Source organism: Octopus sinensis, linkage group LG10 (genome assembly GCF_006345805.1).
Source record: "Octopus sinensis linkage group LG10, ASM634580v1, whole genome shotgun sequence".
In the NCBI taxonomy this organism is placed as follows: Eukaryota; Metazoa; Mollusca; class Cephalopoda; order Octopoda; family Octopodidae; genus Octopus; species Octopus sinensis.
In genome coordinates this window covers 38,621,888-38,646,620 of record NC_043006.1, presented here as the reverse complement: position 1 = coordinate 38,646,620, position 24,733 = coordinate 38,621,888, and the positions used below count along the sequence as shown (strand labels likewise).

Genomic DNA, 24,733 nt, shown 5'->3' with positions numbered 1-24,733 from the left:
ACCGACTATTAGAAGGATTGTTTCTTTATTCAGTGTTCCATACATTTTTTTTTCCTGATATTTATCTTTGGATAATGTTTCCATTTTAGCAGAGTCATATTGCCTATAAACACACTCACCAGTTGGAGTTCAGTTTGGTTTTTAATTATATTCTCAAACTTTACATTACAAATTTCTTTGATGTTCTCAATGATTTTTTAAAATTCTTCAAGAATTGGAGAATTTAATATCATTAAGAAGATCATAGAAATATGCTATGAAAGATTCCTGAGAATATAGCCTAAACCTGTAGAGAACTCCAGTCAATGAGTGCAGTTTGACTGTCACAAAATGTCAGCTTCAAATTCAGTCACGTGACCAGCAGTTTCCGAGGAGGTGGGTTTGAACCGATTGCATTGACCCCAGTACCAAACTGGTACTTATTATATCGACCTCGAAAGGATGAAAGGCAAAGTGGACCTTGGTGGAGCTTAAACTCAAATCGTAAAGACGGATGAAATGTCGCTAAACATTTCACCCAGCATTTCTGCCAGCTTGTTGCCTTACTGTCACTAAATATTCATTTCAAATTTTGGCACAAGGCCAGCAATTTCAGGGGAGGTGGGATTAGGTTATTAGATTGATCCCAATACTCGATTGATACTATTTTTTTTACTTTATTTACTTTTGACAGATATTGTCCTTACTAACAACATTTCGGCTGATATATCTTCCAGTCTTCATCAGGTGTCTTGGGGAAATTTCAGGTTCAGTCCCACTGTGCAGCACCTTGGGCAAGAGTCTTCTGCTATAGCTTTAGGCCAACCAATGACTTGTGAGCAAATTTGGTTGATGGAAACTATACAGAAGCCCAATATATATATATATATATATATATATATATATACACACACATACACACACACACTCACACACACATACATGTGCATATGTATTTTTGTGTCATTGTGTTTGCGTCCCACCACTTGATATCCAGTGTTGGTTTGTTTCCATCCCTGTAACTTAGTGGTTCAGCAAAAGTGACTGATAGAATAAGTGCCACACTTTAAAAAGTGCAAATAAGAGCTGGGATCAATTATCTCTACTAAAACTCTTTCAAGGTGATGCCCCAGAATGGTCACCGCCCAATGACTTCATCAGGTTAAGAAAGACAACACTTTTGTGCTTTTAGTCGTACATTCGTGGTATCTCATAAAAGAAATTATACCAATGCACATATATGCACACAACATGCATTGCCTTTAATTTGGTGAAATTACGCATTGATAATTGGATGATGTGAAATTAAACCTGTCTTTCTTTTTCTTCTAGCTTTGACTGTGGAAAAGGTATGGTTGCAATACGCAGTGTTGGACGTGTTCAGCTTGACCACTGGAACAGTATATTTGTCCAAAGAGAACTCCGACATGGTTTTGTACAACTCAACTCTGAAAATGCAGTTGAAGGAAAAATTGAGGTAAGTTAAAAATAGAATGTATAAATGTTATTGTTTCATAGCTGAGGTTGCTGACTGCTTTCTCATTACAGATGCTTGCCAAAGTGATGGGTGATAAACAATGAATTCTTTTAAAAATTACATACACGTGTGTGTGTGTGTGTGTGTGTGTGTGGTTTTTAAAACAATTCATTGCTTATCTATCACCACTCTGACAGATAGGTATATCTGTTGATTATGTAAAGATGTCTGATGAAATGGCCTGGTTATGTGGCTTTATAATGTAATATATTGATAAGCAAATAAATAACCATTCTATTGAAACATATGTAACAATTATTCACTATATATATATATATATATATATATATATTAGGTTGTTTCACATGAAATGTCACATTTTTAATTACTTGTTATTTCAGTCATTTAAAAACTCAATTATGTATACCTTCCATTTAATCTTGACTCTTTTTCTTTCCCAATAATATTGGTATACAAAATTCCTACCCACATACCTTATGAAAATGATAACAACCAAACTATGTTCAGCAATTTTCTCGTATAAGAATACACTGAGTCACTCTGCTGTAGAAGCTCTACGGAATATCAAGCGGGTCTTTGGTAATGGCTTTGTTGACTTCAGAACAGTTCAGAGTTGGTTCCAAAGGGGTAGGCCAAAATCAGTTATTTAGCATGATGGATTAAATGCTTGGTTGAACAAAATCCAAGAACAAAGGTTCGAAAACTTTCATCAGAACTTCAAACATCTTGCACAACTGTTTTTGGACACCTGTAAAAAATTGGAAAAGTCAAGGAAACAGATAGGTTTTTCCACATCAATTGAATGACATTAAAAACAACAGATGCCTTGAAGTGTGCTCCTTATTGCTTTCTCAACTGGAAAAATACCATTTTTGCATCAAATCATTACTTGTGATGAGAAATAAATATGCTTTGACAATAGCAGGAGAGTCACCTAAACACCACCCAATCCCACCATTGCACCCTAAAAAGTTAGTGGTCACTGCATGGTGGTCTGCAAAGGGAGTTATTCATTATTCATTTTTGCAACAAAGAAAAATAGTAACAACAACATTGTATTGCCAAGAAATTGATAGTATGCATGAGGATTAGAAAAAGAAGCAGCCCAGACTAGTAAATAGAGATGGCCCAATTTCACACTCATCAAGCTATGGTCCAAAAGTTGCAAAACCTGAATTATGAGATTTTTCAACATCTTCCCTATTCCCTTCATATCTGTCTCCTACTGATCATCACTTATTTAAGCATTTTGAGCTTTTCATAAACAATAAAACATTCTTAAATAAAGAAGAGGTAACTGAAGCATTTGGACAGTTTATCACAGCAAAAGATGATTTTTTTTAAAGATGGAATATATGACATAGAGAAACGTTGGATGAACAATTAACAGATGCTCAGGGAAGGAAAGAAAGGTGGTTTTATGTTTCGATCAAAGCTCTTCTTCAGAAACAGGAGAAAGAGGAAAGTCTAAGAGAAAAGGAAGACAGAAGTAAAAAATCACCAACAATTCACATGTGGTTACATTTTGAAATATATATTGATACTCTTTACTCTTTTCAGTCATTTGACTGTAGCCATGCTGGAGCACCGCCTTTAGTTGAGCAAATTGACCCCAAGATTTATTCTTTGTAAGCCTAGTACTTATTCTATCAGTCTCTTTTGCTGAATCACTAAATTACAGGGACGTTAACACACCAGCATTGGTTATCAAGCGATTTGGGTGCGGGGAAGAAAGACACACAAACATATACACACATACATACATATATATACACATATACGACGGGCTTCTTTCAGTTTCCGTCTACCAGATCTACTCACAAGGCTTTGGTCGGCCCAAGGCTATAGTAGAAGACACTTGCCCAAGGTGCCACGCAGTGGGACTGAACCCGGAACCATGTAGTTGGTAAGAAAGCTACTTACCACACAGCCACTCCTGCGCCTATTATATAATATATATATATATATATATATTATATATATATATATATATATATATATATATATATATATATATATATATATATATATATATATATATATATATATATAATGCATTAAGTAATCATCATATTCCAGTTTCCTTCACTTTTCAATGATTGGCAAATGGGCAACTATATTTTGATACAGATACAACACAGGTTACACTTTCAGATTTTTGGGTTAAAGTTTTTAAAAATAAGCCAATAGGTTTATTATTAATTCCATGAAGTATTCAGGGGTCCTGCTAGTACACAAATAATAAATATATCTACAAGTACGGTTTACCTTCAATAATAGCAGTACTAATATTATGTTACTTAAAAGTATTTGACTGCTACTTATTTACATCAGCGACCTCCAGAATAATGAAAGCGATAAAGTTGACCAAGGTGAGATTGGAGTTCAGAATGTAAAGGAACATTGTAGTGAAATATGTAACACTCTACCGATTCCATGAAATGCCAAAGTGACAAATGTGGTAGGGAAAGTGAAAGGGAAAACATACTAAAAAGAGAAATTTAGTTACTGCCTGGCTGAGAGATAGAACTTTTGACAGGATGGCATAGAATAATTGGGATCAGGTGGGGTTAAAATAGAAGGTGAAAAACAAATTAAACCTCTGGGACAAAATTGTTATATCTTGTTGGAAGAATTCCATTTCAATTTCTTGCTCTTGTCAATTTTCTTTTCTCTTCATTGACTCAATGACTGTTTTGCCTTTGCATTTTATTTATTTTTTCTTGTAATACCTTTCCTTTTTTTTTTCTTCTTTCTGCTTTCCTCATTTATTATTCTGTTCTTCCTCTCTTTCTTATAATTCCTTTCTTTCATTCATCTGTCTTTCTCATTATCCTTATTTCTATCTTGATTTATTTCATTTTTCTTTTTCATATTCCCTCTTTTGCAACTTTACTTTCTTTTTCTATCTCTTTCATTCTCCTCCCTCCCTCCCCCCTTCGCCCCTCTCTCTCTCTCTTTTGATTGTTTCCTTCTTAATCATTCTTTCATCATCACTTCTGTCTCTCTAGCATTCTTTCCTTTCCCTTATTTTGCCTTCATTTCCTTTTCTTCCTTTTCTCCTCTTCTTCCTTTCCCATTTTATCTTCATTCTTTCTTTTCCTTCTTTATATTCTCATTCTACCTCCTTCCTCTCATTTCCTTATTTCCTTATAATTTTGCATTTTCTTCTTCCCTCCTTCCTTAATGCTTTTATTTTTTGTTTCTTTTATCTTTTTTATCTTGCTTCATTTTTTTTCTTTCTCCATTCTCTTCTTCCCTATTTTCTTTCTCATTATTTCATTTTCTTTTCTCTCTTTCCTGCCTAACATTCTTCTTATTATATTTCAGCTCTTAAAGCTATTTTTCTATCATTTTTCTTCTCCTTCCTCTCTCCTTCTTTCCTCTTTTCTTTCATTATTCACCACTACCCATTTACACAAACACCCCAACACCTGCCCACCAACCCGACCCCACACACACTCAATGTCCTACACGAATATGGCATCTTCATTAGTCACCTAATAAGTCATTAATAATCATTGGACATTAATTAGCAACTGATTGATTACCTGCCACTGTGTCTCGTTAAAGGATCTTCAGTTGGACATTGTGACTGAGTTGAAAAAATTTCTATTAAAGGTCCATTCGTTATTATCCCAACCATTATGCAACCTGTATTATTGTGTCTTCAGAGTGGTGCCTTGTTATAAGTCTAAGAATGTGCAACTGGATCTTAGATTACACTCCAATCATAACATATTTTCTACAGATTTCATTCTATTATTAATATTAGTGTCAAGGTTAAGGCAGCGAGTTGGCAGAATCGTTAGCACACCAAGCAAAATGCTTATCAGTATTTCGTCTGTCTTTACGTTCTGAGTTCAAATTCCGCCATGGTCGACTTTGCCTTTCATCCTTTTGGGGGGTTGATAAATTAAGTACCAATTGCATACTAGGGTCAATCTAATCAACTGGCCCCCTCCTCAAAAATTTTGGGCCTTGTGCCTAGAGAAGAAACGAATCGGGTGACGGTGGCGAGCTGGCAGAAAGGTTAGCACGCCGAGCAACATGTTTAGCAGTATTTCGTCTGTCTTTACATTCTACGTTCAAAATCCGCCAAGGTCGACTTTGCCTTTCATCCTTTCAGGATCGATAAATTAAGTACCTGTTGCATACTGGGGTCAATCTAATCAACTGGCTCCCTCCCCCAAAATTTCAGGCCTTGTGCCTAGAGTAGAAAAGAATATTAGTATCAAGGTTATTTCGTATGCTGTTACATTCTAAGTTCAAAATCTGCCGAGGTCAATTTGCCTTTCATCCTTTCAGGGTCGATTAAATAAGTACCAGTTACACACTGGGGTCAATGTAATCGACTTAATCCCTTTGTCTGTCCTTGCTTGTCCTCTCTATTGCCCCTTGTGGGCAATAAAGAAAGAAATATTAGTATTAAGGTAATGAACTGAAAGAATTGTTAGCACATGGATATTTTGTAACATTTCATCTGTCTTGATGTTCTGAGTTCAAATTCTGCAGAGTTTACATTGCTTTTCATCTTTTTGAGGTCAATAGAATAGGTACCGTGGAGGCACGTGGCTTAGTGGTTAGGGTGTTGGACTCATCATCATCATCATCATTGTCATCATCGTTTAATGTCTGCTTTTCATGCTGGCATAGGTTGGAAGGTTTGACTATGGGCTGGGAAACCAGGAGGCTGCATCAGGTACCAATCTGATCTGGCAAGGTTTCTACAGCTGGATGCCCTTCCTGACACCAACTACTCTGAGAGTGTAATGGATGCTTTATATGTTTCACTGGTGCAGGGGTCAGTCAGGCAGCACTGACATTGACCACGCCCAAATCCTGCTTTTAACATGCCACTGGTACAGGAGCCAGTCAGGTGACACTGGCATCGGCCATGCTCAAATGGTGCTTTTAACATGCCACCAGCACAGGAGCCAGTCAGGTGGCACTGGCATCGACCATGTCTAAATGGCGCTTTTAACGTGCCACCAACACAGGAGCCAGTCAGGTGGCACTGGCATTGACCATGCTTGAATGGTGCTTTAAAAGTGCCACCGGCACTGGCATCGGTCACACTTGAATGGTGCTTTTTACGTGCCACTAGCATGGGTGTCAGTCAGGCAGCACTGGCATTAGCCATGACTACAATTTTACTTGGCTCAACATGTCTTCTCAAGCACAGTATATTGCCTGACAGCTGAAGGGTGCTTTGAAATGGGCCGATTGTAAGATTGTGGTTTCAATTCCTGGACTGGGCAATGCATTGTGTTCTTGAGCAAAACACTTCATTTCACATTGCTGTGGAGGTGCATGGCTTAGTGGTTAGGGTATTAGACTCATGATTGTAAGATTGTGGTTTCAATTCCTGGTCTGGGCAATGCATTGTGTTCTTGAGCAAAACACTTCATTCCACATTGCTCACATCCACTCAGCTCTGGCAAAAAGAGGAATCCAGTGACGGACTGATCTCCCATCCAAGTGAGGAATATATGTACGCTATTGACACTGGAAAGCTGGCCCTTATGAGCCTGGCATGGTTGAACAAGGAAACATTTATTTAATTTATTTAAAATAGGTACCTGTCAAGTACTGCTGTCGATATAATTGAGTTAACCCAAGATTGCTGGCTTTGTGCCAAAATTTAAAAAACCATCATTAGCATTATTACCAAGCAGGGTGATCTTGTGCTTCTGTTTTCCAGGTGTTGTGGTTGATCTCAAAGCTCTTCAGAGAGACTTTGACAGGAAGCACCTTCTCTATCCATCTTGCATGTACTTGTCTTCTTACATGTATATACCTTCTTGCATGTACTTACCTTCCTGCATGTACATGGCTTCTTGCATGTACTTGCCTTCCTGCATGTACATGCCTACTTGCATGTACTTGCCTTCTGCCAGTTCACTGTAAAACAGTCATTTAGGGGAGTTGCATGTCAGACATTCAAACAAGGTGGCCTACCCACCTGACTTGCACCTTCCTTGCAGTGTGTAGATGCTTGGCAGATCAGCTCAAGAGAAGACTTCTGTGTTTAGGGCCTTGTCTCTATGGTAACCCTAAATAGGAAACTGTGAGGGCGCGTGGCTTAGTGGTTAGGGCATTCGGCTCATGATCGTAAGGTTGTGAGTTCGATTCCCGGCGACGCGTTGTGTCCTTGAGCAAGACACTTTATTTCACGTTGCTCCAGTCCACTCAGCTGGCAAAAATGAGTTGTACTTGTATTTCAAAGGGTCAGCCTTGTCACTCTGTGTCACGCTGATTATCCCCGAGAACTACGTTAAGGGTACACGTGTCTGTGGAATGCTCAGCCATTTGCACGTTAATTTCACGAGCAAGCTGTTCCGTTGATCGTATCAGCTGGGACCCTCGTCGTCGTAACCAGCGGAGTCTTTAAAATAGGAAACTAACAACCCCAGGAAGCTGTAATAGCAAGATGGTCTTTCACTTCTCTTTTATAGAGAGTGCATCTTATCACCTAACTTTTACTCTCTTTTTATTGACATTTTGAACTCACCTTAAGAATGCTGGAAATTTCTCCAAAATTTCTGACTAATATATTATTGAGCAGACTGGCAACATCACTACTACTACTACTACTACTCTACTACTACTACTACTACTACTACTACTACTACTACTACTACTACTACCACTATTACTACTACTACTGCTACCTCCACCTCTACCACTACCAGTGTTACAAGCTTTGTCCATAACAACGTTGCCATTCCACATGACTACCATCATCATGAGTTAAAACTAGATGTCACTGAATTTGCTAGAAATAGCAGCCAAATCACTCTTAAATATACTACGTGACTGGGAAGCAAGCTTCTTATTGCACAGCCATACTTGTGCCTATAAACTACTCTAGTATCTGAATAGAAAATTGTATAACCATAGCTAAAACACTGAAAATCATATGTCTGATTGATTAAGGCTCACCTGGTGCCAAGCAACTATAACAGCAGCAGCAGCTGCCAGGTCATGTTAAGGATCAGTGTCTTGCTCAGCAACAGAATCTATCATAGCAGTATGACAATAGCTAATTACTTTATAATTATTGTTTAGTCCTTACTAATCCATTCAAAAGTTTTGTCTAGGGTTGGGCATAAAAGCTAATGTGTATTTTATTTTCTAATTTCGTTATGCCTTCATCGTGAATACTTAATCTGATAATTAAAGGAGCAACTGCATCTCTTTAAGTCTTCAATCCCTTTTCCTTAAACCTACAATTAACTATGTCTTTCATAAACTATTTGATGAATTCACAAATGTAATATTGTGGATAAAGTATTTCTTTCAGTTCTATATTTAAGAAATGAGGAATTATTTACATTATTTACATTTAATGGATATTTGTCCTCATCTTGTTATTAACACAATGTTTCGGCTGATATATCCTTCTGCCTTCATCAGGTGTCTTGGGGAAATTTGGAACCTAAGGTATTTTTCGATGTTATTATTATTATTATTATTATTCAGGTCACTGCCTGGAATCGAACTTGGAATCTTGGGGTTAGTAGCCTGCGCTCTTAACCACTATGCCATATGCATCGAAAAATACTTTAGGAATGAGAACTCAGGTTCAAAATTTCCCCAAGACACCTGATGAAGGCTGGAGGGTACATCAGCCAAAACGTTGTGTTAACAACAAACAAGATGAGAACTAATATCCATCAAATGAAAATAATGTAAAGTATTTCTTTCTTTCCTGACTAAAAGCTGTGTCCTGGATAAAAAGCATAGACCCACCAATCTTATCAGTGGAGCAGAATAAACAAAGTGCTGTGTGTTGCGATGGTGAAGCACTTAATGGTTGTGAGGATGTGGGAATGATGCTGTGTGGTAAGAATGATGCTGTCTGGCTGTGTGGTAAGAAGCTTGCTTCCCAGCCGCATGATTCTGGGGTCAGTCTGATTGCATGGTCCCTTCGGCAAGTGTCTTCTACTATAACCTTGGGCTGACCAAAGCCTGAGTGAATTTGATAGATGGAAACTGAAAGAAGCCTGTCATATATATATATATATATATATATGTGTGTGTATATACAGGGTACGTGAATAAACTGTCTCCTAAATTACTTAAAAATGAAAATAACACCAACAGATGTATTTACCAAAATTACATAAAAATATCTTCAAATATTTTAGAGTAAATTTATTCAATAAAATCATTATTAGCTTCAACTCCGACCTCCAGAAGGATTCAGAATCTCCTGCAACTCTTCAGGATGGCCTCCTTGTTACAGTTGGTGAATACTGCCGTAATCCTTGCCTTTAGTTTGTCTTTGGTGTTAGGAGGAGTTTTGTTGGACTCTCGCTTAACTGCACCTCACACATAATAATCAAAGCGGTTGCAGCATGGGGAGTTAGGTGGATCTTAGAGGTGATGTGGTCACAGAAATGATTGGGTTCTCCAGCCATGACTGGGTTCTCCAGCTTGTGTGGCATGGTGCAGAGTCCTGTTGCCAGACATAGGGTCTTCCAGCAGCCATCCAGGGCAGCACTACCTCCTCCAGGCACTTGATGTTGAGTCTGAGGCCATGTGGGAAGATGAATGGTGGCATAACGTCACCATCACTAGTGATCACTGGATGTTTGATTTTTATCATTCTCGGTACATGCTTTGGGGACACGGCAAGCTAACAGTTGTTCTGTATGTTTACCATCTGATCCTGGCAGAAATTTCTCTTATTTGAGAAAAACCAAAACATGTTCAGTTGGAGGGTATGCTTGAGTTTGTTCAAAATCATCATAGCACTGTCTTTTCTCTTGTCCTTGATGGCTTGGGATAAAAATTGGCCCTTTCTCATCTTGTATGAGGAATACCAAATATCTTCATGCACTACCAGCCCGATAAGAAACTCATGCACTCCCTTATTCCTGGCATTGGACCTGGTTGACTTTGAGGGATCATTGTCAATCATGGCCTGGATTTCACCAACAAATTTAGGAGTTTTTTTCTTATCAGAACGACCAGAATGAATTTTCAGAACTGCTGTACCTTTGTAATCACCATTAGACTCATTTAACTCAAACTGAATCCTCTACACTGTTCTCAGATCAACACCCAGACACTCTGAAATATTCATATTGGAGCTCCTGGCATGAATGTCAAGCAGTACAGCATGTTGTTTCCAAATTTCTAGCAGAGTGAATTGTGTCATGGTGCTGTTTTTCTCACAGATGGTGCCCAACTGACCCAACTATACTCTGTAGTCAACAAAATCAAAAACAATGCTCATGCGCGAAAGTAAAAATATGAAATGGTAACAATTTACCCATCGCACCCTGTATATATATGTGTGTGTTGGGCTCATGGAGGCAATGACCAAGACTTTTGGCATTATGTCATGCTTCAGAAAAAACCCTTTGAGCTGAGTAAATTCAGTCGTGGCAGATACTGGTGTCACGCAAATGGCACTTGTAGCAGTGGCACGTAAAAACATCCATTACACTCGTGGTTGGCATTAGGAAGGGCATCCATCTGTAGAAACATTGCCAGATCAAATTGGAGTCTGGTGCGGCCTCCTGGCTTGCCAGTCCCCAGTCAAACCATTCAACCTATGCCAGCATGGAAGGCAGACATTAAACGATGATAATGATGATGATGATTAGCCAACCGATCCTAGTAAATAAACATAATATATTTGCCTATCTTTTTATTTACATTACGGCCTTAAATCATCATCACCATCAAGATCCCTTAATTGATGCAGCCAGTCATTGTGGTACCATTCATGATACATTTGTAGTCAGCCATCACTAATAGTCTCTGTTCTCTATCATGCATAACCGGTCCACTGAGTTGTGACCTGTCCAGTCCTTGATTTTCTCAAATCAAGATTTTCTCTGTCTGTCTCTTTTGCCCTTCCTCATCTGTGCCCTGAAGAAAGGTTTCCAACTACAAATTGTGACAGGATACATGACTGCATTCAGCAAGCTTTCATCTTGCACAAGGAATGGCTCCTGTCTGCCAGTATATTAAACTTGCTGCCCAGCAAAGCTGTTTGTAAATACAAATAACCAACTCCTGAACATTCATAATTTATGCTTGTTTTAACGAAACAGATGCTGAATGTTAAAAGTGCATTGCGAGTTCAATGATGTTACAATATTAATCAAGTCTATTCCTGAAATGCTTCATTATCTTCATTCCAGTAATTGGTTCCAATTTAGATAGATTGTCTCGTTAGAATGTTGCATCACCTCTTAAACAACGTACATAAAATGGCCTCTTGATGAAAAAAAATTATGTTTTGGCCAAAAGGTTACATGACCAAATGCTATTATTGTACTTGGATGTATAACCATTTAGAATCATGGTATTTTACTTCAGCTAGAGATAATTTACTTAATATAACAAGTCAAATATATATTTAATGAATTTAAATTATGTACTTGTAATGGAAAGGAAAATCCTCAAGTTAACATCATCATCATCATCATTGTCGTCATCATCATTATCCAACGTCTACTTTTCCATGCTTGCATGAGTCGGATAGTATTTATTGAAACCGACTTTCCATGGCTGGACATCTTTAATGAGGCTATGGCAGAAGACACTTGCCCAAGGTGCCACACATTGGGACTGAATCCAGAGCCGTGTGCTCGGTAAGCAAAGAATTGTTCTTCGATATTCATGAAGTCCAAAAGATGATGTTGTTGTCACTTCTGTCAACAATCTGTCCTCAATTTTTGTGCCATCAAACCCCAGGAATATGACACTCTAAAACATGTGTGCCACCTTAGGCAATTCAGCTTTCAAAAGAATTTTTGGAAATATTTTGCACACCAGATATTTATTTTTTGTTTTTGTTTTTCAAACAAGAATTGATTCAGAATGTATTTGGGCTTTCATATATTGATGTTTGCTATGGTGATGTTGTTGATGTTGCTGGTGGTGGTGGTGGTGGTGGTGGTGGTGGTGGTGGTTTTGGTGGTTGTGGTGGTGGCGGCGGTGGTGGTGGCAGTGGTGGTAGTTGGGACAGTTGGGGTTATGGTGGGGTGGGGGTTGGTGGCAGTGGCGATGGTGGTGAGGGTGGTGGTGGTGAGGGTTGTAGCAATAGTGTTGATGGTCGTAGTGGTGATGGTTGTGTTGGTGGCAGCGATGATTTTGATGGTGGTCCTGATGGAAGTGGTGATAGTGTTGATGTTTGTGGTCATGGTGGTGATGAGGGCTGTGGAGATGGCGTTGATGGTAGGGGTGGTGGTGATGGTTGTGGTGGTGGTGGTAATGGTTGTGGTGTTGGTGATGGTTGCGGTGGTGATGGTGGCAGTGATAATTGTGATGGTGGTCCTGATGGTTGTGGTGGTAATGTTGATGGTTGTGGTGATAGCATTGATGGTAGCAGCTTGGTGCTAATGTTGTTGTTGTTGTGATGGTAGTTGATATGGTGGTTATGGTAATGGCAATACTTGTGCTAGTAATGGTAACAATGGTTGCAGTAGTAGTAGTAGCAATAATAATAGTAGTAGTAGTAGTAGTAGTAGTAGTAGTAGTAGTAGTAGTAGTAGTAGTAGTAGTAGTTGCTATTGCTGTGTTGTTGGGGACCGACTGCAACTATAATGGAGTATGAGACAGTTGCCATTATTCCTGTTATTCGCAATGTATAATAACGATGAAAGATAATAACGGTGGAGACATCTAGTAATAATAATTTATAACCGCACTGGTTATTATCGTGGTGTTTTTGGTGTTAATACCACTACTATTAGTAACAGTAGAAGCCAAGCTATTGTCGTGATATTGTTTACGTTGGAGATGGGGTGATTCTAAAGCAAGCTGTTTGTTGGTCTGCATTTTTAAGTAAACATTTTTGTTTGTTGCTTATGGATAGTTTAGGTTAAAAATATAAAAACATATACCAACAAGAAATTTAAAGCATTATAAAAATAAAAATACATTTACATTTTGTCTTTCTAGTTTATAGAAAATGGTTTATAAATTTCTTTGCTTTCTATATAAATTCATTTTGTTTTGTTATTATTATTATTATTATATTATTATTATTATTATTATTATTATTATTATTAGATTTTGCCATTAAATTTCGAGAATATTTTGTTTATCATTCACAAACAATAATTACCAGAGAAAAGAATTTAGCAACAAGAAAGTAGTACTAAAAATTCCACTGAAAATAACTTCTTCCCTAAGAACTAAAAAATAACAATAGTTCCAAGCAACAAAAATGAAACAAACTGTGTTAATTTGGAAAATTTTAGTTCAATTGTTGATTTCCTTAAATTTTAATCAGTTGTTGAAACTGTTTTCTTCCAACAACGAGATGTTTTTCTCAGAATTCACAAACAGATAATTAGTAAGACAAAAAAAAAAAAAAAAAAAAAAAAAAAGAGATAAAAATAGGCCAGATAATTATTTTTTCATCCTATCACATTATACTGCTGAAGGTATCACAAGAAGATTGGATTGCTAGTAACGTGATCCTACCAATTTCAGGATCTCTTGCTAAGGGGATAAATATACGAGAAATGATTCTTTGTGGTATCTAAGCACTACAAGCTAATGAAACGCTCAACAGTTTCATACTTACCTCTTCATGTCATTATGTTTCCTTATTGGGTGTGTGAACATAGGCATGGCTGTGTGGTTAAGAACCTTGCTTTACAACTGTTTAGTTTTGGGTTCAATTCTCCAACAAAGCTATTGCAATGTTTTGTCTTGTTTGTATCTGGTAACCAGCACATATAAGTAAATAAAATAAAACCTGCAAAAACAACCTTTTTTTCTTTTGTTATTTTCTTAATTCTACCCCTATGTATCTGGGCAGGCTTTTACCAAGTAATTATGACCATTTTTAAGGAGCACAGCACTTCACAGAAAATTTCTGTTGGTAATATCTAGAATGAAGAAGGAAAAAAACGTTTTCACTATGTTCCAGTCAATAATAACAGTAATAATAATAATACTAATAATAATGCACACAGATAGGGAAATTAAGGCCAATAGGCCAGATATAGTTGTCAGAGATTATCAAGAAAAAAATGCTTTATAAACAGATGACAATATTTCTCTAAAAGAAACAGAGAAACTGTTCTTAGGTAGAATTTTGGATGTTGTGCCAAGAGCACCAGTTACCACGGGAATAATTGTTGTCTTGATCTTCCAGTTTCCTCAGCTCTTTGACTTGATCCTGATATTTCTCAATTTATCCAGTTACTTTGGTATCATCTCTGCATCTATGATCTTACACTGTTTTGTCCTCTATGATCCAATCTAGTCTTCTCTTTCAATAGTATGACCAATAATCATTGTGGGGAAATCCTTCAAGATCTAGCAATTCTCATTTTCTTTCACAACTGCTGTTTCGTGTTCATACAAATTTTCTGTTGTTTTGAAGTTACACACTCAACAAACATCCCAATGCACACTTTTGCCTACAAGTCGGCATTTATACTCCTTTTGTGCTAGTATACTTCACTCACTCAGAAAGTAATTGGAACTATCATATTTCCTGCATATTATGCATTTCTTGTCTGACTTAGTTTTGTCAGTTTTTGTCTTTATCAGGTTTGTTATAAGGGCTTGTTTCTAAGGGGCTATAGTTAGCATTTCTGTTTCATTTCTCCCCTAAGATGATGATTTCAAGTTCCTGCCATTCAACCAGAGCCAGCAACCTTTACTTCTGTCATTTTCAGATTGTTGCATGAATTAGCCATGTAGTTCCATTTCTTTCCTGTTCTATTGTTCTTCTTTTTTTCTGCATTATTATCATTTTTATTCACTCAACTGATTTATCTGTGTCTGTATCACATTTTTGCTCCAAGCCACAGCTTAGAGATGCAACACTTTCCTCAACACATGATCTATTCCGAGTATTGCTGCCATTTGAATACTTCCTAAGATGTTTGGTATTTGCAGCTTTTGAGATCGTGTCACACTCACTTTTGAGGCTATATGAACTTTTTTCAGTTCCAATCTTATGTCTTTGTACTTCTGGACTTTCTCACCCTCTGTCTTGACAATATTTTGGTTTGCAAGTATAGCTATGTCATTGCAGTTCCAATTTTTTAGATTCCTTCAGTAGGAGAATGATATTTGGTCAGTTATGGTGCAGCTTTTTGTTTATATATATTGATCTATTCCAGGTGAGTCTCACTTTATCATTCTCTGCTACTGGTAAAGGTTGATGATCATACCACTTGTTGGAACAATCTAACCCATACTTCTTGCACAACTTCCACTGTATTCACATTCTTACTTTGTCATGACATTTTTTGTATTCCTTTCAGGCTAGTTTCGAGCATTCATTAATTATATGTCTTTCTCAGATGATAATCATGATTATTATTATTATTATTATTATTATTATCATTATTATTATTATTATTATTATGATTAGTTATCACCTTCCACATTTCAATTCTTTGCTCCTTTGATTGTTTTTCAGACTGATTTCAGTAGAATAACATTGCGGCAAGATTTATTCCTCGGAGGATTCAACAATATGTCAGCTATATCAAAGAGAGTTGGAACTACACACAAGTTCTCAGGGTGTATTCAAGAGCTTGTCATTAACAACCGCAAATATGACATGAGAAAAGATCCTTTACTAGGAAATGCCATCCATGGAACTAATGTCAGTAAGTAATCTGGGAATTCCTTATTCCTTTTGTATTTTTTTTTTATATTTTAATTATCCTATTATAATTTTCTTCTTGTCTTATTTTGACATCAGTTTGAAAATAGATTTTTTTTTCTGTATTTTATGAATTACAAGAATCCTTTAAGACAAGATTCCAATCTGCTTCCTGCAAGATTAAATGAATGGAAGATAAATCCCACATTGGGGAAGAATTGCAGATAGGGTTGTGGAAAACTGAATTAAGGAATTTACAGCATTAAAATGTCAGCTATGCTGCAGTTTGTCATTTGCAAAAACACAGTCTACCTAGTCACAAATAGGTAATACCTGGCAGATGGAATCCCTATTGTGAAATATAAATTTCTTGCTGTACTGATCTTTATATTTCCTGTTAGTTTAAGGCTATGAATAGGGCTGAATTAAAACCCATTGAGGCCCCCTAAGCACATAAATGATTTTGGTACCCCCAAATATAAACAACAATAAACCATAAAATAAATTTTTATTTTTCAAAGTGAAAACTAACAGAAAGATGGGAAATAATGTTTGTTTTTGCATACTTCCACTTTAATTATATTTGAAAAGTTTTCTCCCCCTTTTGTTAATTGCAAAGTCTTTGATCAGATCCTCAAAATTAATCTTATGCAACATGTCTGCTTCTATAATTAATAAAGATAAATCATGATGAATTTATTTTAGCATGTTTAATTTTTTTTGTGCCGTAAATCATTTACCATTTCCGTGTAAACCATCTACCTTTCCTTGATTCCCTAAGTACACATATACATACACACACACACATATATACATATATGGGTGTCTGTGTTTGTGTGTGTACTCTTACTCTTTTACTTGTTTCAGTCATTTGACTGTGGCCATGCTGGAGCACCGCCTCTAGTCGAGCGAATCGACCCCGGGACTTATTCTTTGTAAGCCGAACTGCTAAGTGACGGGGACGTAAACGCACCAGCATCGGCTGTCAAGCAATGCTAGGGGGACAAACACAGACACACAAACACATAGAGCTCCGCTCGAAACGTCATACCCTCCTTCTTCCATTTTCCTGAGCGCCTAATAATAATAATACTGTAATTGTTCCACGTGTTATTGTTTTTTCTGTTTTCCCGTTTAGATTAACCTGATATATATATATATATATATATATATACGACGGGTTTTTTTCAGTTTCCGTCTACCAAATCCACTCACAAGGCATTGGTCGGCCCGGGGCTATAGCAGAAGACACTTTCCCAAGATGCCATGCAGTGGGACTGAACCCGGAACCATGTGGTTGGGTAGCAAGCTACTTACCACACAGCCACTCCTGCGTGTGTTTATGTTTGTTCTGCATCACTGCTTGATAACTGGTGTTCATTTGCTTACATCTCCATAACTTAGCAGTTCAGCAAAAGTGATCAATAGAATAAACACCAGACTTTAAAAAAAAAGAACATAGGTCCTGGGGTCGATTTGTTTGATTAAAACCCTTCAAGGCAGTGCCCCAGCATGGCCACAGTCCAATGACAAGTAAAAGATATGAAATATATAGCATAAATATCTAGTAATATGAAGGTGGTGAGCTGATGGAATCGTTAGCACGCCAGGCAAAATGCTTAACTGTAGTTTATCTGTCTTTATGTTCTGAGTTTAAATTCTGTTCAGGTCAACTTTTTATCTTTATAACTTTCAGGGTCAATAAAATATGTACCATCTGTGTACTTGAGTTGGTGTAATTGACTTAACACCCACCCCACCCTCTCCTCACTCTGCAAAGGTGTTGGCCTTGTGCCAAAATTTGAAACCAATATTTAGTGATATGGAGATGAGACAAATGTTTCGTCTCTTTGTCCTTTTGACTCAGTCTCACAGAGAGAGAGTAAAATACAGGGTGGGTAAGATATTTGTGTAGAGATTTATGTTTATAAAAAAACCAGTTATACAATAACAGATAATAACTTTGTCAAAAAATGCTGTGAGGATGAAAATAAACCTTCTTTTCTATAATGTTATTCAATAAAGCCAGCTTCAGCTTCCCCAACTGTTTCTATATGAGATCTAAATCATCTACATGCTCAAATCAAGAGGTTCTGGTTCATTTTGAACATTACTCTGACTATGGCAACTTTCAAAGAATCTTTGGTGTTATGGGCATGTTCATTGACCTCTCAACAACACTCCACATGTAATAGTCCAATGGATTGAGATCTGGGGAATTAGAAGGCCAAATGTTAGGGGTTATGTGATCATGAAAGTTTTCATCCATCCATTCCTGTGTTACTAGAGCCATGTGTGATAGTGCAGAGTCTTACTGAAACGCATATGGCCTTCCGTTGGATACACTGTCTATTCAGGGCTTAACAATTATTTCCAGGACCTCAATGTAGGCGGCAGAGTTACCTCTAAGGCCTTGTGGAAAGAAGTAAGGAGGCTTACATGTCCTTCATTGCTGACAACCCCTAAAACTATGACAGTTGCAGGAAATTTTGTATGCATAACACTTGGAACTTCAGAAGGGTCTGCACATAACCATCTGTCATTTCTCCTGTTAACTTTTTGATCCTGGTTGAAGTTTTTCTTGTTTGAGAAAAACCAAATCAGATCTTCTTCTGCTGTATTTTTCAATTTGTTTAAGAGACTTTTAGATCCGATGTAGAGATTTTCTTTTGCTTTTCTGAAAAATTGACCCTTCCTCATCATATAAAACTTACATCTGATGTCTTTGTGGACAACATTTCTGACTGTTCCTTCTGACATATGGAGATCTTTTGCAATTGACCTCATGGACTTTCTGGATTGTAATCAATGGTCTGTTGAACTTGCTGGATAAATGCATGCGTTCTGATGGTTTCAGAGCATTTAGAATACTTTTTATGCATTGATACAGGTGATACATTTCTATCTTCAATCTCTAGCTCCTTACAAACTTTGTAGACAAACGACCTGGCACCATTTAAAAATTGAGATATTTCTAAACCACTATGCTCAGCCTTTATAACCACAATAACAGCAGGCCTCTTCATTTCTTGAGCAAGCTGAGGGTCTGCCATTATTATTTCCTGAAACAAAGTTTATACAGAGTTAGCAAAAAATGCAGCAATGACCCCAAAAAGGTATGTCCTCAAATACCTTGTGCAGCTTGCATATATATATAATATATATATATATATATATATATATATATATATATATATATATACATATATTATACATATATATAGGAGAGGATAACAAGTCATATCAGCATCATCTTCATCATCATCACCATAATCATCACCATCATTGCAATCACCACCGTCACCACCACCACCATCATAATCACAATCATCATCATCAGCAGCAGTAGCAGCATTTTAAGTCCACATTCCTATGCTCACATGGGGACAAACAAGGACAGACAAAGGGATTAAGTCAATCACATCGACCCCAGTGCTTAACTGTATTCAATCAACCCCAAAAGGATGAAAGGCAAAGTCGACCCTGGTGGAATTTGAACTCAGAACATAACGGCAGATGAAACACTGCTAAGCATTTCGCCCGGCGTGCTAACACTTCTGCCAGCTCACCACTTTTATATACAAAACTATATAAATACATATACATATATATACACGACAGGCTTCTTTCAGTTTCCATCTACCAAATCCACTCACATGGCTTTTGTTGGCCCAGAGCTATAGTAGAAAATACTTGCTCAAGATACCACAAAGTGAGACTGAACCTGGAACCACGTGGGTGGGAAGCAAACTTCTTACCGCACAGTCGCTCCACTGTGAAGGGCAAAAGCCACACCCTGCACACACATGCCATGCATAACCTCTTCTAACCTTTCTTTTCACTTCTGCTAAATTCAACAAAATTAATAGTGAACTAGGCCCGAGTAACTTTTGATTATAGTTTATTAGTTTAACCAATTCTATAATTTCATGTTAGATCTAAATTAAACTTGTTTTCCAATTATTTCACAACTTTTGATCTCAGTTTGTAACGTAGCATTGTGTGAAGTTATCTTAAGTTATTAAATGCATGGAAAATGTGACAGTAATTCCCTTGATATTGTTTTAGCCATTTGAGGAGGATATGAAGCATTCATTTGTGTTTGTATCTTTTAAAAGTAGCCTATCAAGCTCACATATCTGTTTCTGGTATGATAATGACTTTGTGTAGTACCACATCATTTAACTCTACATATTTTTTAGGATGGTATTTAACGTGTTAACCATGCTCACATACATACATACATAGATACATACACGCATAAACATATACATACATTCATATATACACATATGCATAAGTATTCTACTTTATCTTTCCTGAATCTTTTATTTAAATCTCAAGAGTCAAAAATCCATTCCAAGACAGTCTTAGCTAAATTTCCATTTCAAGTAAAGTCGCTGTGCACATTCGATGATGATATTTTGATGAGAAATCAATACATTGTAATGTTATGCCAAAAGAAGATGAGATTATTTATTTTGATACACGTAAAGCAACTTGATGCACATCAGATATCTTTGTGTAAAAGTTTGAAAAATAATATCATTATATATTAGATACCACACAATTCATTCATTGCACTCAGGAAACATTTGATATCAGACAAGACATGGTTAGAAAATAAGTATGAAAGGCCATTCCAATGAATAAATTAGAAACTATATTTTGACATAAGGATCTGATCCTGCACTAACCTCAATTTCCATTGGATATCAATCCTGTTATCTGCAGAATTTCAATGGTGATTTGATATCATATTACTGTGATCAGGTTCTGAGTTGTTGCTTCTAAAGAACTCTGGATTGAGTTATGTAACATAATCTCCTCTTATCTCAATTTTTTTTTCCATTTCTATTTTTACTTTATTTTGTCTTAGTTTTCAGACTGTTGTTAGGTTGTGGTGGATCGCAATTTTTTTTCCAAGGGCTATTTATTCATTTATTCATGGCTATTTTATTCATTGAAATGCTAATGTTTTATGGCTAAATATTCTTTCTATTTTCCACTTCATACGAGAAGAAGAAAATCCCAGTCTGTTTGTTTTTCCAAATAATGCTTACTTTATAGTTTTATGCAGAGGTCTCCCATTCAGTTAACTGTTCTGACACCATTTGACTTTAAAGATGTCTTTCACCATTAAATTTCTATTTCAGATAGCAAATCAATCTGATGCTTCTTGTTTGAGTTACATTGCTCATATTTCAGTGGATTATGTAATCAATCTTGTTGGTCATTTGACTATATTTTATTCTACAAAACAACCTTCAATGGAATTTTAACTAGCTAGTCTCCTTCAACATTTCAATGACACATTCTCCTCCTTTTATATGAACAATACAAAACTAAAATCTTGAACATTTCAACAAACCCTTGATCTCTCACAATCTCCAATGATCCATCAATGAAACCTCTCATATATTAGCAATGCCAAAATAGCATTTGAAATACCATGAAGATATGAAGACGGATATGCAAATGATATACTCAATAATAATTCCTTTATATTACTGCTGTGGAGTATCCATATGATTCTAGAAAGTTATATTTGCAGCATGGCTTTGATTCCTGATTAAGTTATTGCCCTGAATTCCTTCCTTATAATCCTCCTCTAGTTAAGATGATTGTCATTTCTTGCTTGCTTACAGTGTCTTCTCCACAGAATGTAACCAGAGATTCCATCTTTAACAACACTACAGACTTTTTGAGTAAGAAATATTGGCCTTGGTCTGCTAGTCAACAGGTTCCAAATTTAATTCATGGTTGAGTAAATAGTAGGAAGTGCCGTCATCTCTCTTTATATAAACGGCAGTTTGTCTGTGCGTGTTTCTGTGTGTCTGTTTGCTTGTACCCTCACCCTGACCACGGCTTTCAACCGATTCTGATGAAACTTGACACACACATAGCCCAATGTCATAATTCAAAACTAACGCAGCGAAAATTTTGAAAAGTTCACCCAGTTCTGAAAAAAATCGATAAATTCGACATGGGGTCGAGAATCAGAAACACAAACCGCAAACTGTCTAGGGGACGCAACTCCACCTTTTTTTTACTCAAAAAAAATTTACCATCATTTTTTTCCATTTTTTTGCTATTTTGTGGCTATAACTCTCTAAAAATGCTTATAGTTATTTCCCTTACAAACCTGAGCAACGCCGGGCGATACTGCTAGTATCCTATATGTGTGTGTTTGTGTGTGTGCGTGCATACATGTATGTATAGGTCTATCATACGTCCAGGTTTGAAGGCCCTGTCCCGTGTGTCCAGCCCGGTTAGCAAATATACCGTTTGATATTGAAACATCCCAAAATGTCCCAGTTAGAGATGAAAAACTTGGATTCTAAGAAAAAAAATACTCAAAATGTTGAAATCTATAAGAAGTTCTAACTCTGCCATGTACAACTCGAATACAAACTAACAAACATTTGATGTGCATAGCTCAGTCTAAATCTAGCGTTGTGGGTCTTTACCAATGGTCTAGCGACTGCGTGATATACCTACATCGTAATAGCTCTGTCAAGTTAAAGACATTTTTCTTATCTTGGGATTCCGAGATTAAAAACACTTAATCTCAGGATCCAGAATATGTTTTAAAATTAGAAGTTTATAGTTTTCTTCCCATCCCATTTCATATAGATTTTAATTTCCTATTATAAAAAATAGATACATAAGCTCTAAATACTAAGGAAAATCAGATTTCCATCACATAACAAAAATTAGGCTATATAAAAGTTTGTCATCCAAAAAAGCCTTATACCAATAATACCTACCGTGGCATAGCCTGATTGTGTGCTGCCCAAGGCATTCTTTAAGTTTGTCAACCCTGTAGCAAACCCCCAAAATGCCGGCTCCATAAAGTCATCGTCCGGAGTGGACTGTCCCCTCGCTCACCCCACTAGCTATGCTACGGATAATACCTATAATTTGGAGGTTGTTTCAGTCTGGTCTATGAAATTCTGTATCGAAGACCATATTTTACAAAACGTGTTCATATTTAAGGGTGTGATTTGCGGTATGTTTGGTTGCCATTTCTAGTATACTAAGGGAGCGCACATAAACGCTTAAATTGGCTCATACTCATTCGTTTTTAACATTATAAGCAAACAGAAGAATTAGACTCACAAAAACGAGTCACATTCTTCAGTGCTCACTCAATTTCTTCATTCACTTGGTGTCGCAAACAACCATCTCTTTTCTCCAGCTGTCCTCTTAATACTGATACACCACTGCCTCCCCCTCTGTCGCTTAAACACACCCATTCCTCTTTCTCCCCAGTTTCACTGTTCAGATGTCATTGACCTCCGACTTTTCATGTCTCACTCGTCCACACGCCACCTACCTCGTTCGCCTACTTTTTTTCCTACATTCTTAATCTTTCTATCATTGTTTTCTTTTCATGCTTCGCCTTCAGTTTTCTCAGCTAAACCTATTTAGATTCCTTCACCATCTCACACCATACCACGTCTGTTTATCATTATTATTTATCTTCTACTTTCATTATCGTTATTCTCTCTTATGCCTCCTCTTCTATCAATTTGACTGCTTTTCTCTCTTGTATATCTTCCACTATATCTAAATTTATTCTCTCAGGGCATAGCTTTCGGCTTTATTTTCTTTATTAATAAGATCTAGCAAACATTGAAAAGGATACGTAAGGCGCAGGTGTAGCTGCATGATCGGAAGTTTGCTTCCCAACCACATGGTTCCGGTTCAGTCCCACTGCGTGACACCTTGGACACATGCCTTTTACTATAGTCTCGGGCCAACCAAACCCTTGTGAGTGTATTTGGTAGATGGAAACTGAAAGCAGACCATTACACACATACACACGCATGAGTGTATGAGTATGTGTGTCTTTGTGTCTGTGTCCCCCCCCCCCCACCATTTGACAACCGGTGACGGTGTGTTTACGTCCTCTAACTTAGCAGTTCGGCAAAAAAAAAACCAATAGAATAGGTACCAGGTTTTACAAAAACATAAAAACAGATCGATTTATTCCACTAAATTTTTTCAAGGTGGTGCCCCAGATAACGTGCAAAAGATAAAAGATACTTGCGCACACATGTATGTATGTATGTATGTATGTATGTATGTATGATGTATGTATGTATGTATGTATGTATGTAGTGTGTGTATGTGTATGTATGTGTGTGTGTATGTGTATGTGCGTATGTGTATGTACATATGTATGTGTATGTATGTATGTATGTATATGTATGTGTGTATGAATATATGTATGTATGTATGAATGTGTATGTATGTTTGTATGAATCCATGTGTGTATGTATGTGTGTGTGTGTGAAGAAGATGGGTGTGATGCATGTAAAGATATTCTTGATGGAATTTGGTGGACAACAGAAAGGAAGGAAGCAAATTCTCAAGAAAAGAGCTTTTTTTTTTGTAGATGCTTTGACAAGAGATGCTGAGTAAATATTCCAGCCAGAGGAATGCATCCCAGCTGGCTGTGTTCAACCTCTCCATCCTCACACACATCACTACATTTAGGAATAGGATTTATTTTAAATATAACACTCTTTTATCTGATACTTGTTTCAGTCGTTGGACTGTGGCCAAGCTGGGGCACTGTCTTGAAGAATTTTTAGTACTTTTTTGTATTAAGCCTGGTACTGATTCTATCAGTCTCTTTTGCA

At 36.9% G+C, this 24,733-nt stretch overlaps 1 protein-coding gene across 1 annotated transcript in view; it reads left to right on the top strand.

Annotated features, from left to right (window-relative positions):
• Positions 1-24,733, top strand: part of LOC115216355 (pikachurin) — a 700,561-nt gene that overhangs the window by 525,245 nt on the left and 150,583 nt on the right. Inside the window, exons 5-6 of the mRNA XM_029785606.2 lie at positions 1,312-1,456; positions 15,894-16,086. Coding sequence (XP_029641466.1) covers positions 1,312-1,456; positions 15,894-16,086 — 338 coding nt within the window. The remainder of the gene's footprint in view (positions 1-1,311; positions 1,457-15,893; positions 16,087-24,733) is intronic.